Genomic DNA, 18437 nt, shown 5'->3' with positions numbered 1-18437 from the left:
TACTTTACATTACTGGTATGCTAAAGAACAATGGCATCACATGGTCACCTTAGTTCGGAGAGATTAATGGCACTTGATGAAGATGGTGCATTACTGAATTTATTTGTATTTTACAGTTGAATGAAGATTTGGATGGTGGAAATTCGCCTATGAAAGGGGAATTTTCTTCGAAAAGTGGCGTATTACACTGACATATTGCTCAATGAAATCAACAACCTTAATCTGCCTAATGCATATCATGAGTATTGTAAAGAAAGCTTATTGCCGGACTTGGACTGTGGAAGGTATACAGCAATCCATTAACTGGAACCTCTACGATGGCGCTTTTGAAGAACTTTTCTAGACCCTTGCTATGTTGACATGTATTGTTTTCACTGTGATGGTCAGAAATAAAAAAAAAACTAAACTTATAAAAAAAAGTGCTGTATGCGTATGAGGAGTCATATTTTTACTTACCACTACAAGACTTCTTACATGGTAGAAACAAAACAGCTAAACAATCGCATAAGCCGAACAGTGCACTTCGTAGGCCTAGCACTCCGAAAAGTATAAACAATTCTAAAAGCAAACATTGAAGGGGGATTCCTGTTGTATTTTGTTATCCGTTTTTGATTTGTACAATAAACATCGTAGCATGCTTTTCAAGCTGATTTCACAGCACATTCCTTTAATAAAGAATAAAATAGGCTTTCTATTAATACCGTAACTTAAATACTGTAAAAAGTACACAGAAGGGTGCCAATGCGGCAATGATGTAGTTGCAGTGAAAGTACAGTAAACCACTTTTATAATCCCCATTCATTCGAATGAACTAAAAAGTATAAGAAACCATGCGGATTAAAATTCTCGTTTATATACCCATACTGTATGTTATAACTTATGTGAGGTTTACTGTACCGGAATATACAGCATGCATTGTAGATACGGAGTTCCTTCAATGTAGGTACAGATTCTCAAAGTGCCAATTTCAATCACTGTTTTATGCAGTCTCGAGTAAAGCGCAGTATGCCGGGGTGGTTAGTCTAATGTTCACTCTAGACATTAGATCCCTTCACTGCAGAGTGCTTTACAATATCTAAAGTTTTGGCGGTACTGCTAAACATTCGAACTGCAGGCGCGGTATCACATGCAACTCTTTGATGCTGTCGACCGAAGTAGTGTTCAAGAGGATCCTGCTTTATTCTTGCAAGTATGGTACCGTACATAATCTGCGCCAGTAGCAGACGTTTCTCGAATTATTGCTGGTAAGGACGATACAAGAAGAGCATCTGAAGCTTTACTTAGTAGCATATTCTCTCTATTGACATCCCCAACTAAATCTGAAAATCAATGACCTATCATAAATAACATTTAGCAATGTATGTTACAATTAGCACACGTGTTCATCACTAATCAACTATACACACTACACAGGGATGCTAGATTAGTGAATCTTCTCAATATACGAGTAAAGTAGCAGTGAGCACCATATGCTTATTGCTTAAATTTAAAAAAAAACATAATATATATATATGTGATTCACTAGGCATAAGCTCTTAATTTTTACTAATGTCAACCATCATGACATACAGCATAAAATTATACTATTTTATTGTGCTGATCTTACCTGATGAAACTGTTTTTCCCACTGTGCTGTTGAAACTGAAAACCTTTTCTTTTCATCACTTGGAACTTTGTACAAGTAACAAAATCCCATAGTTGTAGTGTTGTTACATTGTGGTAAACAGCAGTTTATTCCACTCCATTTACGCGTAACTTGGGACATTATCAAACTAAATAATCATAACTAAGATAATTCACAACCCTACATAGAGTACAGCATTTGATTATAACTGTAATGCTAATAACAACAAAAGATAATTGCTAACAAAGGTAGTGGTTAACCGGTTAATGCATTAGTGTCTGCTAGTAGTCTCAAAGTAGACTAATTGATCTTCAAAGAACGGCATGCTTAAGATAATAGGAAATTACAACACAAAGGAAATAAACAAAACATAACCTTTGTCAGCATAACTGCCTTAACTGGTCCATTCAATCAAATTTCCAGTTTGTACGTAATCAATTAAGATGCTATATACGTCGCAAACCAGGTTCTTCAAATATGGAACACGTTACGGTATCGGATTCTGCTGTATCTTCCCTCAGCCTAACTAGTTTTAAGTTAAATCTCAGGACTTGTAACCTTTGTGACATTGTTGCTTTAAATTACTGAACCTGCATAGTTACCGATACAGTAGCCTACTCAAAATTGTCTTGCTAATGCTCTTTGTTTACAAATTATTTTTGGGAGTGGCTATTTTGAGTGTCACAGATTGAAACCTATCAACTTTTTGTTGTATCTTTATAGACCTTTTTTAAATAACTGTCAACTGAATTAGTTGATCAATCAATGTTTTTGGAAATGATGCTGGCTAAGTAGCATCTGCCAATTACGGTACTAATTTCAAGCCTACTTCAGCTTAAAGGTTCCACAAATATTTACTAATTAAACCCTTCCATTAGTAAGCTGCTGTATATACTTTGTACATTGAAACTTATGAACTTTAAAGACCACTACTTCAAACTATAAACTAATCAATTCCTTAGTAATTTGAAAAGTCACATCATCTTTTAACTACTTGTAGTCATGCTTAACTAAACCTCAGAAAAGTAAACCAAACGAATTTTTCTAAATAATAACTGTAACTAACATCCTAAACGTTCTACAATAGTTTAAAACAAGTCTGCAACCACAATATCATCCACAGTTTCACTGTTGATAGTAGACAATATGCCTGTATTTGCATACCTTCCAAGCAGATTCTGTGATTTAACCATAGCTCTCCTAGGTGGCGCTGTAAACAACAACCTCAAAACATGACTTTCCAGACTATGTATATAGTGGCTCTGGTTGCACATTCACTTTTTTCTGTGTAGGCTACTCACGTGTTTTTAACGTGTTATACACGCCAGTAGCAAGTTTGTTTCATCTTGTTTTTTTTTCTTTTAAAATAAATTTTTCAACTCTAGTAGGCTATTTGATGTATTTTATGTTAATATCTTTACAATAGGAATTGTGCAAGTCAGAATACAGTATTATGTAATTTTCATTGTTACGACCGAATTTCTCCCCTTTCTTTTTCGTAAATCTTATATTGCGGTTACCAGCGGTCACCTGATTAAATATCTCTGTGAGACTGTGACATAAAAAAATGGCATGGAATTTCACTATTTACTTATCAGCTTATGAGAGGACTTTTTAGAGTGACTGTTAAGTAGGCTACAAGGTTTGTGTTAATTAATCTTCCATTTATATTTAGAAATCACTAACTGATTTAAATGTGCCGAAAAGCGCCTGAAGATAAAAGGTTCAATCTTTCTTTTTACCAAAACATTGTGCACAATTTCAGAAAGGCTGCAAAAAGGTAGCGAAAAGCTGTGCCTGTTTTTGGTCTTAAAGTTAAGCGCCTGTGATGTCATTTATTGAAGTACCTACCTACAGACTACAGGGCTTTCTGTAGACAGTGCATTTGATTGATAGATTGAATCTTTATCCTCGAACTGGGAAAGCTTCTTGCAGAGCTTAATCCTGGCAGTTTCGCATACCGTTACTTGTACTTGTAGAGGCTTTGAATCATAGATGCAACCTAGTTCATACCCTGAACAGTTCGTACCCTGGAAAGATTGAGAGAAAAATTTAAAAAAGCCGAAGTCGCTGATCGCAGTTTCCGCAAACAGTTTAAAATTTTGGAAAAATAGACCTTGGAAAGATCGAGAGAAAATATAGCACAAAACTGAAGTCGCTGATCGCAGTATCCGCAAACAAACAAAAACTCTCAGAATCATTACCGGAAATTTTAAAATGTTTGCGGAAACTCCGATCTCAACCCTAACCCTTTTTAAATGTTTGCGGAAACTGTGATCAGCGACTGTGGCAAACTCTTAGGATCATTACCGGAAATTTTAAAATGTTTGCGGAAAAACAGAAACTGCGATCAGCGACTTAGGCTTTGTTCTATTTTTTCTATCGATCTTTTCAGTTTGTGTGCGGAAACTGCGTTCAGCAACTTCAGCTTTTTTAAATTTTTTCTCTCAGTCTTTTCCTAACCCTAACCCTTTTAAAATGTTTGCGGAAACTGCGATCAGCGTCTTCGGCAAACTCTTAGGATCATTATCGGAAATTTTAAAATGTTTGGGGAAACTGCGGAAAAACGGAAACTGCGATCAGCAACTTCGGCTTTGTTCTATTTTTTTCTATCGATCTTTTCAGTTTGTTTGTTTGCGGAAACTCCAAACAGCGACTTCGGCTTTTATGAATTTTTTCTCTCGATCTTTTCAGGGTACGAACTGTTCACTTTGTTCAGGGTACGAACTAGGTTGCACCCTTGAATCACTGACACAGGCCCGGTCACCTAGATTGACAGAGTGAAGTTTTCGATTGTTGAAGTCTTGTTGCCAGGGAATTATTCCATCCATTAGATGCTACCGGTATTTATTTCTATTGTACGAATAGTTTTACTCGATAAGCCTATCATTTAATGTGCACCGTGCAGTCTTGAGTAATAACACTGATTGAAAATACTTTAGGTGTCTATGTTAAGTAATAAGTAAGTCCAGTCTATTTTGTGCTACTGTAGATTAAAAATATGAAGACTATGAGAGCATTTGCAGTCGTTGACTTTATATCAAGAGGTGAAGTTGATCTTGTCCTAGAGAAATGGATATTTCATGAGAATGATATTTTGAAATGTTATTGGCCTGAGCTTCCCGGCTACAAGGTTCGCCAGTTATGTCTTCAAAATTCAGATGTTAATCCAAATTGGAAAAAGTATCTTGTACGAATTATGTACAAAACAGGTAAACATTAATAATACTCAATTTATAATATCCGTTAAGTTATATATACATAAATAAAAGTTGGAAACAATCACAGGTAGGACTTTGCCAGTAGAAGTAGGCTACCCAATGGCTGACAGTATATCATATCATTATGGTGACATAACTTTGTATTAGTTGGATTAGATAGTTGGAATTTACTTGCCTTATGATTTTCTCTTACCAATTTATGTTGCCAAGTGTTAAGTTTCATTAGACATTAGGGTGCGTCGTGTGCCCCAATGTTCATATTTTTTGTATTATTTTTTTTCAATGGTAAGGTTTCACTGAAACAACAATAATATGAAGTTTCAGCAAAAAATATTAATGTTTAGGTCCTCCACATTGCAGTTAAAAATACAGGAATTTCGACCCCCATACTCCATAAATACCTTGTTTTAACATAACACTGGTCTACACGATTTTTGCTCTACGAACTTTGAAAACTGATTTAGAGTAATTTTGGGGTGCTGAATCCAAATCTGCCCTCAGATTTATCCTATCACGTCAGGTATGTGAGATATGATAACAGCAAATTGTTACTTTTGTCAAAAGTGGAAGATTTGACGTTGCGTTTATTGCACATACATATTTTGCTATAGGGTCATTCCATTATATTTCAGGTCAAAATTAGAGGAAATGCCACCCACCCTTTCCGATTTGGTTTATTTTGACATATGTGAGAGATGGCAACCCACTGAGCTCAACAAAAAATTTTTTTTCGAAATTGGTCGAGGGGTTTTAAAGTTACACCATTTTAAATTTTAACCACACGGTGGCAGTATTTCAGCTCCAAAGAGTAAAAATGCCCCAATATCTGTTATACTGAAGCTAGGAAGTTGATGAAAATATGTAGAATACCATTTTGGGGGATGAGGAATCCAAATTTGCTAACAGAATATAAGAAAAACATGTAGTTTTGGAGTAATTCGATTATAAATATTTTTTGAGGTATATATTTTGGGGAGAAATTTGCCCATGTAGTCGAAGAAAAAATAAACAATTTTTTTGGGGGGGATGTTAAGTTGGACTTATATTTTGATAAACACACTCCAATTTTGTTGTTCCATATTGTTCCTTGCCTGGACTGGTGGTCAAAATTCTTTCTAAAATTTTGCAAATTTTAAATGCTTTTTTAACATTGTACACTGTACAGTGGGGCATTCCACTTATAATCATCCGATTTTTTCAAATTTTGTAACCACCAGTCACAGATTTTGCTTATTTTGACATATTTTGTACATACTAAAAAATGATGCAAGTAGCAAAAAAAATTTTGAAGTATCTTCATTGGGGGCCGAGATAGAGCACTTTCAATTTTCGGCCACTAGTAGGATTTTGGAAGCTGAGCACAGTCATTTTTTCATTTTGCGCCTTCATTTTTTGACAATAACTCTTTACCTTGAACGATTTTCGCACTGAAAACATCAGGGTTGCACAGAAAAAAGATGCAAAAAAGGTAGATTCATGCTTATTTCACCTCAAATACTACTTTTTACCAATGAAGTGCCTCTCACTCACAGTACATGCTGGCATAACTCAATAAAATAATGCACTAGGGCTGATTAGGCCTTCTTGCATAAATGAGTTTTAGTGTAGTACAAAGTGGCATTACTTGATTTTTGTGTGCAGAAATATCCACTGCGTTTTCAATTTATCCTTGGAAATTTCCTTCACAATCACATCCTTAAGTCCTAATTTGAAGTTTGTTTTAAGTACCTTGTAGTACTTTGGTTCATTTTTTCAATTTTCTGATACAAATTTGACAAATATGATGCTCTGGGGTTTTTTTATGGGTTTTTTTAAGTGGGTTTTTAAAAAAAAACACCCTGGGTTTTTTTGGGTCGGGTAAAATACCGACAACCCTGGAAAACATGCATTTTACCAATTTAAGATCCAAAGAATTCATTTACCATAAATTGTTATTAAAAATATGCTAAAATGAACATTTCAAATGGTAATTTAGGTTTAAAGTTTTTCTTAATTTATTTTTGATACTCTAAGTTTGGGGAATATTTCGGAGCATTGAGAAAAAGATGCCAAAAAAAAATTTTTTTTCAAACAAAGCAATTGAAGTATAATATTTTCACGAAATTTGATTGATGTAAGTTTTGCATAAACCAAAATATTCAACTTAGAAAATATCAACCCATATACTGTATATCGAAAAAATGAAAATAATTGAAACATAACTGATGCTTTGTCACAATATTTGCAGGGTTCAGCCATATTATGGTCTATTTCTTTAAGAATTGTTTTATGTGTCAAACTACCAATGTTTTATTATTCAGCTGATATCACACAGCTAGTCTGATCAAGATTTTACTACCGTTTCTTATCAAACCAGCACATGCACCCTTATCATTTCTGAACTAACTTTTCATTGAAGTAGAAAACTGCCTGGCCATGATGTTTTTATTATTCAGCAGGAAAGGAGTTGTTAAACAGTTTGGTTTGGAAAAGACGATATGCTGGATGCCACCCATTTCTGCACTTTTGAAACTAACTCCACCTTCTACATCCAATGGTAGAAGTTACACTTTTAGCTCGCAAGAACTGAACAAACTTGAAAAACTTTTTAACTAGACTGATATGCAATTTGGTGTTTTTTTTATTACTTGATCCTCACTCAATAATTTCTAAGCTGTACCTATGGGATTTAATTATACTTTTAACTTTTTTGATCATATGGATTGAAACAAATCACTGTCTGATGACAGATATTGCAATTTGCTGTTTCAAAAATGCCAAAACTTCATGTCAAAGAAATTGGAATTTTGCCAAACTGAGTATCAGTTTTAAACTGCAGTCCCTCTCAAAAAACAGATGGAACAACTAAAATAACTCATCATATAGACATAACATGAACAGGTAAATAAGTTCAGAAAAAAAATTTTTGAGTTTGGTCATGGCTACATGGCCAAAGCACCCCCCAAAGTTATCCCCCCCAAAATTTTTGAAACGTTGTTTTCATCTATTAATGATATATTTTCACCAATTTTGACAGGAAATTCAGATTCCTTGCCCCCAAAAATGGTATTCTACATATTTTGGTTGTTTTTTTAGCTATAAATTACGAGATATTAGCAAAACTTGAATTTTGGGGGGGCACGATGCCCCTGTCAGGTGGTGCATTTCAAACCCCCACAACTTCTAAACCACTTGGTCAATTTCAAACAATTTTTTTTTGTATGCTCAGTTAATGATTGTGAACTTACTGCCAAAGTATGAAACATTTCCAAGAGTATTGGTTTTTTCATGACCTGAAATATAATGAATGACCCTATATGCAGAAATCCAGGCCATGTCGTGCATAAGTAGCTGAAATACATCAAATATAATTTTGATACCAATTTGTTTTCTAAGCAACATTATTAACCATGCAGTAATAACAATCTAAAAGGGAGGCTAAAAGTATAACTGACCCCCCCTCCCCATCAAAGGTTTGCATGAAACCACAAAGGATTAAGTAGGCCTGTGGCAATGCTTGTACAGTAACCTTACTTAGGCTGTTTTGGTCTGTCTAACACTAACCATTCGTTATAGCACTGCATATGTTGGTGGTGAACGCAATGGCAAATCTTCCACTTTTGACAAAAGTAACCATTTGTTGTTATCATATCTCACAAAGCTGACGTGATCTGAGGTTAGATTCGGATTCAGCACCGCAAAATAACTCTAAATCAGTCTTCAAAGTTCATGGAGCAAAAAATAATTCTTTTTTTGTTTACCAGTGTAATATATGGATTATGCCTGCATTGTGCTTGGGCATGTTGAATGTTGATGAAGATTTGCAGTTTTTGTCAGTCGGGAAATTATGTCAATTCAAGGTGGCTAACACTTGCTTGTAGGCTACTTCGTAAATACACTCATGCAATCAACCCTTCCAAAAGTTTCATGAACTTGTCTGAGTACTGCATCAAGGTTTGCTTCCCATCTTGGTTTGAAATAAAACACCACAATTCATTATCTGATGGGTCAAAAAACTTCTTCAACATGTTGCAAAGAAATCTTCCCAAACCAAGAAGTAAAAGATTTCCAAGAAGGTTTTGGAATGCAATGCATTATTCGCTAACTCTGAAAATGTCATTGTTGGAATGCTAGGTGATGAAGACTGCCAAGTTAGAAAAGCAGCAGGCCAACAAATCTATTCCTTAGGTGCACAAGCACAGGAAAAGCAAAGCAAGAATCATGTTGGCTCCTCACAAAAAGCAAAAGATGAAAATCGAAAGCTGAGAAAGGAAATTTCACCAGCCGTGCCACCTGCAATATGCAGATTTCTTGTGCCACAGCTTAATACTAAAGCAAAATCATACCACCAACTTGTGAAGCTTGGCACAGTTCATAAGTCTGAGCCACCTATCATGAGATCGCTAGCAGATCAACAGCTTGACAATGTCATCGACGAACCTCTGCGGCTGGATTATCCTTGCCACAACCAAGCAGTGGAGTGTCACGTTAAGCTAGTGACTGTTAAAGCAAGCTTATATGCTGTAGGTTTTGAAAGAAGGGATGGACTGATTCGTCAGAAGGTGCGATCTCGTCAACTTATGAAAGAATTCAACAGCAAGAACAGGGCTGCGATTTTTGCCTTTTTCGGTGATGAGGTCACTCGACACGCGCCATCACTATTCGACAAACGCCGTGCGTTACGGAAAAAAAAAAAAAACGAAAAAAAAAAGGAAATTAAAAAGGAAAAAAAAACTGAGAGAGGACTAAACGTCGTCAGGTCGAGAAACAATCGGGGGGGGGGCATCACGTGATGCAATCATAAGAGTGCTGACTTACGTAAACTTTCTTGCGCCCGGTAGCTTACTTCAAAGCAAGGTCTAAAAGCGACGCTTCACACGAGAAACTCCCAAGGCGTCAGCGCCGCCATTTTGAACACTGCGGGAGAATGCTTTGATCGAAGTTGCAACGTCTGGCATCAAACATTTCGCAACACACGTTTCGTGCTATTCGACACAACGGGTTTCTTTTATAGATGAAATAACCTAGGCTACGTTGAGTTGTGAACGTCTATGCCAGAATGTATTTCGCCGTTTGAGCCAATTAACAATATTGCTCTGGTAAAATGACTGTTGGATACTTGCTATGAAAGTTTTTCACATGTAGAAAACAGCCTAGTTTCCGACCAGATGTTCAGAAATACAGATGAAAAAAGCCGCCAATTTTATGGAAAGGAGTTCTCTCCCAGAACATTTTGAACCCTGCGGGAAAATGCTTTGATCGAAGTTCTAACGCCTGCCATCAAACATTTCGCCACACACGTTTCGTGCTATTCGACACAACGGTTTTCTTTTATAGATAAAATAACCGAAGTAGGCTACTTTTAGTTGTCAACGTGTTTGCAAGTTTGTATTTATGTCTGACTAATGCACTTGTTGTTCCAAGATTGCAGAAATGTTTTGCAATGTGAATAAAGAATAGTAGACAGATAAACACGGTTGCAACTCGACTTCCACCCACTAGAAGGGTTTCTGTGGTAACGTAATGGGCGATTTTGCACTTGCATTCACAAAAGCACACAACCCAGCTAGCAAAACCCGTCGGTTTTACATTGATTCAACGTCTGCAGACGTTGAATCGAAAAAACGAGACCCGAAAACATACTAGAGTAGTCTATCACGACCACACTGTTTGATTTATTGTGATGTAATAATACCAAAAGTAGCGATACGCACGCTGTTACGTTAAATAACTCAGGGGGAAAAAGTAAGTTAATTTTGGGTTGATTCAACGTTCGAGTCAGCACAAATCTATTTAATTTTCCTGGCGGGTTACATTGCTTACCTAGACAGCAAAAATCATCATTTTTACATTGATTCAACGTCTACAGACGTGAAGTCAATGCAAAAATAACGAATTTTGCTGCCTGCGTAACAATGCCCAAGAAGAAATTTACGTTTGTTTTACATTAATTCGACATCTAGTGACGTTGAATTATCATAAAATAACGTTAATTGTTCAACCAGGTGCCGGTAACAAATTAATATCTCACTGCGAGATGATTGCCTCGATTTACGTTTACACTAACATAATTTCGGCACAATTGAGATACTGCGAGCAAACACGAGTCTGTTTGATAAAGAACTAGCTGTCAGAATCGGAATCATCAGATGCTGTATCGGAGGATGAGGTTGTCGCGTCGTCACTGGAATAATTGAAGACGCAAAACTGGCCGTTCATGAATGCGCGATGCCATATGATCGGAAGCATTACTTTACTGCCAAAGAACCATTTATGATATAGAATTTCGTACTACTTTCATCACTGGACCCCGTAGCTTTTCTAATTCCGATTTGTTTCCGTCATAAAATTCTTTACAAATTTTGCAAAATACCACACTAACTTTTCCTTCTGTTTGATAATAGCAGGAAAATTCCACTTTTTAACTGTATCTTCTTTCACCATGATTTATATTCGCAACGACACCGGTAAACAATAAGCATTCGATGAAAGAATAACTTTTGCGTAACAATAAGCCGATATTTATACGGTTGCAAACTTTTTACAGTTCACAAGAGCATTGTCAGCGCATAAAATAGCTTGCGTGATGCTCTGGGCTACCACCGTGTGACACGCGATGAAGAAGCGCATAAAATTTCGTTTGATTAAACATTAAAGCATACGGCAATTGTCGCCGCAATCCAAGGTGTGTTGATTTGGTAATGTTTTTGCCGTCGTAGATGGAAGCTAATTTCGAGGGCTGTATACATGTCCGGTAGGTACATAACTTAGCGCTTGATACTCCTTTGCAATCACTCAACCAGCATGCGATTAAAAACTTAAAGTAAGTGACTTTGATACCACACAACTTGTGTGGTACGGTAACTCGCGGCCAAACGCTTATAATATGACTCTTGTGACGTCATATTACTATTCGACAAACAAGCGTAAAATTTTTGGTCGTTTGACAAGAAAGAAAAAATCGCAGCCCTGAGCAAGAAGGAATTCCCACTAGATTGACATGTTCACCTTTTTGTGCTGGTTGCTAAAGTCTCAATGTAGTACAGGTAGTCTAGCACATGCAGCAGTATGGAGTATATCAATCTGTGTGCTGGTATTTCCTTGACAATGATTTCATGGCAGATCACAGTCTACCCATCACCAATTATGTCTACTAATTACAGTATTTGTTTTATGCACCTACACTTTGAACAGTCCAGTTAGTAACCCCCAGGTCGTGCAGTAAAGTTGTTACTTGCTACTGTGTGTGTACATGACACGAGCACTATATTGTATTTCCAGTCACACTACTGTAGCCTACCGTTAGACCAAAATCCTCATAGAGCAGATAGAAACATTATGATTCTGCATCATTTGATACCAAACTCATGTTCCTAGCACCAGCAGTTCCAAAGTTACATCCGATTTGAGAATTTTGGGGGTATTCCCCCATAAAATGGGGGGTAGAACGGCCAATATGTGGTAGAACTCCCTGAAACCAGTTTTGTTATTGTTTTTAGCCAATTTGTCAGTGGTCTAGACCCCCCTTTTTTTTAATTAAAAAAAAAAAAATTTTCAATCCACCCTATTGTCAAGCCAACAAGGGAATACAGGCAATTGGGATGTGGAGCACCTAAACCTTGACCAAATTTTTTGAAATTTTGAATTTTTGCTTTTTTAGTCAAGCCTCACCCACAAACAAAATAATTTTGTTTTCAACCATTTTTTAAATTTTTGGGGGCACACGACACACCCTATTAGACATGTAATATGTTTTCCAATATGAGGAGTTTTGTGCAACAAAATTTATGCTTGCTCTGTTGTTTCTGTTGCAGCACAGCTGCTTGTCTTAGTTAGCTGTCAATTTTTTGGTGTGTAACTTCCATTTAACCGCTTTAGCAGATTGTTATTATTCCATATGCAATATGCATGAGATCTTATTCTCCAGTGTATTGTTTTTCCTAATCTTGATCACTGTTATGGGAAGATGACCTGTTAATATTTTGCAACAGATGATTTGGCCAAAGCACTGTTAAAGTTACAACATGCTGAAAATACTTCTGATTTGGCTTCAACAGCAGCTAGTGAAGAAGAAGTAAATGATAGTAGACAACCTAAATCGAAAAGAAGAAAGCGGTATAACAATGCATTCATTTTTCCCTGATATTTGTTCATTTCATTTTGATTTGAACTGTTCAAAACCAATTTTACCCTTAACTTATTTAAAATACATGGGTGCATGCCAGTACTTTGCATTGAAGTCACAGTTACACTAACGTGGCAGTTGTATAATATATAACGTTTTTGTAACATTGTTGTATAAATTGTATCTAATGTAAGTACATTTTGGCTTGTACATTGTACCTGACAACACCGTGATGCAAATATAAGCTAATCTTTTAAGATACCGTACATCCATGCATTTCTACGTTTATTGCATGATGATTGGTTGTATATGCAAAATATGTTGATGTTGACGAGATATCAATAGGTAATGTACTAATAAGCAAGGACAAGCATGACATCTAGCTGAAGTAACTGTTTTCAAATTATGAATGCAGGAATTGCCGGTTGCCTATGAGGATTGCATATACAGATGAAAGCGACTCACCGGAGTCAGAAAATATCATTACTGTAAGTAAACAAATACTTTAATCACTTATGAATTATGATAATCCCAAAATTTGACGATTTTTAGGTGTTGTTTTTTGAGAAATTGAGCGGTTTCTAAAAGTGGTATGATTTTAAAAAAATATTGCCATCTCATTTTAAGGTTAATAGCCCGGATTAAGGTGTTCAATCAGAACTTTTCGAACATTGCCTAAATATGCTGTCGTCATCCAGGATTTTGAGACCAGCATGTGCCCCAGTTGGAGCGTGATAGATTGGACAGTCCTGAATAACATAGTTGTCAGTTTGTTTTCGTGTGCGACACTTGAGGGTGTAGAGGGAGCCAAGCATATCACTAAATATATTTTGTTAATGTTCACTTTGACGGTCACTAAATCTTCCATAGGTTTCTACTCCTGTATGAGCAGCTGAGGTTGCTACAACCTTGCAGCAACTGCCACAAGTTTCGGAATATCCACAATCTTCCTCTGTGAGGGCACCACAGCATTCAAGTCCAGAGCGCGAACAATCAATCCTTGATTTTCACGTGGATGACAATCAGTTAAATGTTGCAATCGACACTACGCCTGAAGTGACCAAGAACATATCTCGTTACGAATTTGTTACGCTGCAGAGTGAAGGTTTGCACCTGGTTAAATTAAAATCTTGAAACTTGTTGGATTAACTTCACTCAACAATTGCTCAGCTGCATCGGTGTGATGATATAGTTTTAGTTATAATTCTTCACTTCGTCTATTTATGTTTATTCTCTTTTTTTATCTTTCGTAACTCCCATCTTTACTCACAAGCAGCGCATTTTGAAAATTCAGTTTCTCTAATTTTGGAAGATCTGTTGAGTCTCTCACGTGAGCGCCTCTACAAGAGCATTGTTCTTAATTGGCAGTATTATTTACCACTCGCTTTTCTTGTTTGGCAGCTGCTTAAATCACAACTGCCCTAGCGTGGGAGCTATTCTTTCTGTATTGTCAAAGCAAAACACCTTTGCTAACACCAAATCATGTTAAAGCAACTATTTATTTTTCACACAGTTCGACGAATTCGAATTGTTCAACTGGAAATTAAGGGAATTTTAAATTCTGTCAACGAAAAATTGGATATAATAATGACAAACGAAAGAAGCGCCCCAGCCCAACAAATAGATGAACCCCCTTCGGACATTCCATCTTTTTCCATCAACAGCCTGGAGGATTTTGATGAGCTTGAACACAACCTGGGAAACAGCACTGTTCAAAATAAATTGGTAATTTTTTTTTTGACTGTTAACATGGCTGTGGAATAGGGTGATTCAAAAAAAACATTTTTTTTTTTCATCATTCTCACCCCTTAGATATGTGATGCATCATGCAAAAACATGTATTCTAAAAGATTTTTGAAATCAGACAACATTTAGAGGTGGCACAGCCCATGCAAAATTTTCATAGTTTTCCTATATGCGATACACTACCATCGTCTTGACCAGGACCAGAGAAATTCTTAATCAAGATGCTAAGCGTAGAATACGGTATGTCAAAAACTGGGTAAATATTACAAGTACATGGCAGTAATTTCATAAACCAGAAAAAAGAGTGCCTGAAAAAGTCATCACCTGGTCTTGCAGTTGCGTTAGATCGCACATGGGTCACTGACAGGAGATTCGTGTATATATCAGCAGAAACAGTGGCGGGGGTGGGTGAAGACCCTGCTCAATTCAGGCTAAGTTCTTCTACCATATCGACAAAAGTATCGACTAGACATTATGAATGAAATAAAAGATCAGTTCCATTCTAATGATTCTAAAACAGTGCAATGAGATGGCAAGCTCCTCGAAGATCTGGTAGGCAAGCAGCATGTGAAACGTTTACCAATACCAGTTTCCGGTCACAGCATTTCCAAGCTTCTCTGGGTACCGAAACTTGCTTCAGGAACTGGAGACATGATGGCAACTGCTGTTTTTAATGCATTTGAAGAATGGGAATAGTGCGAAAGTGAGGGCCATGTGCTTTGACACCACTGCCTCCAACACCGGCCAACACGCTGGTCGCTGGTGCATGCATTCTTTTGGAGCAGAAACTTGGGAAAAGTTTGCTTCACTTTGCTTGCAGATATCACATTATGAAACTTATTTTGAAAGACACATTTGAAACAAAATCTGGTATGTCCTCTGCTCCAGACATACGCCTCTTCAAGCGGTTTCACGAAAAATGGAACTTTATTGATCAATCCAATTACCAACCAGGCCCAACTGATGCACATGTCAATAACTTCATCTAGCCAGTTTGTGCAGATCTGTTGACATTTGCAAATGAACAATTGTCTAAAAGACACCCACGAGATGATTACCGAGACCTGCTGGAATTGCTTATAACTTTTTTAGGAGAACAACTTCACAATGGGGTTGCCTTCCGCTGTCCATTTGCATTCCACCACGCTCGATGGATGTCAAGCCCAAGGTATTGTACTGTTACAAGATTTGGCTTTTTCACAGCCAATTTAAGCTGCCTAAGAAAGAAGATACTGGACTTCCAGATCTATGCCTCTTTGCTTCATTAGTACATACATGTGAAAGCATGGATTACTTGAATTTTGCCAGGTGAGGCTCCACGACAAGATCTTAATTTAATGAAATAGCTCTTAGTCTAAGGGTATAAACATATCTGCTCAGGTCTTTCAAAAGCTACTTCAAATAAACTTTCACACCACATATGTTACATGTCAGAAGAATTAGTGGTTCTGGCTTTTTTGATACCTCGGTGAGCTTGGAAACCAAGAGGAAAATGATGAGCTCTCTCAGAATGCAACAAAACCTGGAGGGCAAAAAAACAACCTCCGTCCAGAATTGCTGAAAAAGAGCTGCAGGACTTTGTGTCAAAAGACACTATGGAAATTTTCCATAAGCTTGACATTCCACATGAGCTCCTTTCATTAGATCCGACTAGTTGGGGTGACAGAGATGATTATGCCAAAGCTAAAACACAGGTGCTGGCTCTAAAAGTGGTTACGGTAACGATCATGTCAAACAAGGTGTGACCCTGGTACAGCGGTTTAACAAGCTGCTTTCGAAGACTGAAGAGCAATTTCAGTTTCTTCTTCAAGAGGTGACTGAGCAACAAAAAAACTTTCCAGATAGTGGAAGAATACCATTGAGACAGATTGAAAAACAATAATGTGCATAAACTTTGTGATAACCACTGAACACATTCTACATTACAAAATAACATTTCTGCATTCATTGAATCTTTGTAAATATTTGATGACTTTTAAAGACAGTGTTTTTGATATTTATCAACTATTATTGATGCAACAAAAATGCGAATTTTTTGTTGTTTGTTTTGTGTGTGTTAATTTGTCAGGTTGTATTCTAGCTTTGATAGCTTTTTTTAGCATGTATTTGTGTTTTAGGTGTTGTTTTTCCTTTGTGAAATATTGTGAATCAGTAAATCCACCATTTCAATGACATAATAATATTTTATGTTATTTTTTAATAAATTTCATCCAATTTGCAAAAATTGAAACTGGATGTGCCACCACTAATCCTTTAGGTAGGACAAAATTTTTTTTATGTATCATATTATTGCTTTACTCATCACACTTTTAGGGGGTGAGAGTTAAAAAATTCAAAAAAAAGTTTTTTTTTATCGATTTTGAATCACCCTACTGTGGAATCGGTATCACAACTCCGACTCTCCTCATAGAATAGACAATTAGACATACAAGAAATACTGGTTATTTTCACCCTCTTTAAAACAGTTTTGCAATGTCGTACTGCTGCAAATTTCTTGAAAGTTTCAACCAGCATTGATTGCAGCAAAACAACGATTCATTGATTTGCAGCAAAACAACAAAATTATACATTTCCCAAAGTTTTTGACACTTTGACAATGGATAATTTTAAAATTCCTTGTAATGTAGAGCATTCCTCAATTTTATATAGGGGTCGGAGTCAGTGCAATTTTTAAAACTCCGACTCCTTTGGCTAAACAATAAACATTGTTACGGCTCTGACTCCACGGCCCTGACTGTTAACAATGAAATTTAACAGCTTGCAGTATGAGTGCGCTCTACTTTTATTCTATGGAATATAACCGTGAAGTCTAAATTTTATATGATAAATGTTGTTTTGCAGATTTCTTATTTTAGTCGGTATTTTTCGATGGACTACAAAAAGAGCGTAAAGCAAATTCTTTCTGGAGTATTTACGGATACGCTTATGACGAAGTTTAATTGGATGGGTCAACGCGGTTCCAAGCGCCCAATTAAAGATTGCAAACTTATTTTTGTAATTTATGGTATGTAGCCTAAACTTTAGATTTTGCACGTATACCCTGCTTAATGAACGTATGTTGCAATCTATTAATATATTTGAGCCGTGAAGAATTCTGTATATCTATTGCTAGACTATTGCTTTTGTGACTAAGCACGAACTCTTTTTTGCTTACAGCATCAGTTCGAACACACAGTTACACAAAAGACACAACCATGGGCGATGTTAAAGCTGTTGTGCAAGAATTCCTCAAATCAGCTGAAAAGAGAATAAGAAGACAGTCAGTCGCAAGGACATCTTCATCCAGCACGGTTCGCCCAACTGATGATGTGTGAAACAGCTGTACTGTCTTCAGTTATATCTGTATTTTTTGGCATGTGTGATTTTGGTACTAAATAAATTGCCATAGTAAACACGGGTTTGATGTGTAAAAACACAGGTTTGATGTCATGTAAAAACTAGGGTTTGATGTGTAAGACACGGGTTAGAAGTCGTGTAAAAACACTGGTTAGATGTCGTGTAAAACACGGGTTAGATGTCGTGTAAAAACACGGGTTAGATGTCGTGTAAAAACACGGGTTAGAGATGTCGTGTAAAACACGGGTTAGATGTAGTGTAAAAACACGGGTTAGATGTCGTGTAAAACACGGGTTAGAAGTCCTGTAAAAACACGGGTTGCGTTTGTGCAAACACCCGTGTAAAACACGGGTTTAGAAGTTGTGTAAAACACGGATTTAGATGCCGTGTAAAACACGGGTTAGAT

The 18437-nt window shown here is 36.6% G+C and overlaps 2 protein-coding genes across 3 annotated transcripts; both read left to right on the top strand.

Annotated features, from left to right (window-relative positions):
• The first annotated feature begins 3322 nt into the window (after window positions 1–3322).
• LOC145781615 (uncharacterized) lies at window positions 3323–13942 on the top strand. 2 transcript variants are annotated; one of them, XM_082593300.1, is made up of 5 exons: window positions 3323–3404; window positions 4617–4836; window positions 12816–12939; window positions 13365–13437; window positions 13820–13942. In XM_082593300.1, the coding sequence occupies exons 2-5, from the start codon at window positions 4626–4628 to the stop codon at window positions 13835–13837; spliced, it is 426 nt and encodes a 141-aa protein (XP_082449426.1). In that variant the 5' UTR covers window positions 3323–3404; window positions 4617–4625; the 3' UTR covers window positions 13838–13942. The 2 variants fall into 2 exon arrangements, with proteins under 2 accessions (XP_082449426.1, XP_082449419.1); XM_082593293.1 differs by lacking the exon at window positions 3323–3404 and having other exon boundaries at window positions 4204–4836.
• On the top strand, window positions 13943–18046 carry LOC145781606 (uncharacterized). Its single transcript, XM_082593281.1, has 4 exons — window positions 13943–14054; window positions 14463–14674; window positions 17537–17699; window positions 17852–18046. The coding sequence occupies exons 2-4, from the start codon at window positions 14537–14539 to the stop codon at window positions 18007–18009; spliced, it is 459 nt and encodes a 152-aa protein (XP_082449407.1). The 5' UTR covers window positions 13943–14054; window positions 14463–14536; the 3' UTR covers window positions 18010–18046.
• The last annotated feature ends 391 nt before the right edge of the window (window positions 18047–18437 follow it).

This window comes from Aplidium turbinatum, chromosome 1, assembly GCF_918807975.1.
Source record: "Aplidium turbinatum chromosome 1, kaAplTurb1.1, whole genome shotgun sequence".
Taxonomy (NCBI): Eukaryota; Metazoa; Chordata; class Ascidiacea; order Aplousobranchia; family Polyclinidae; genus Aplidium; species Aplidium turbinatum.
This window is presented reverse-complemented; position numbering and strand designations above follow the sequence as displayed.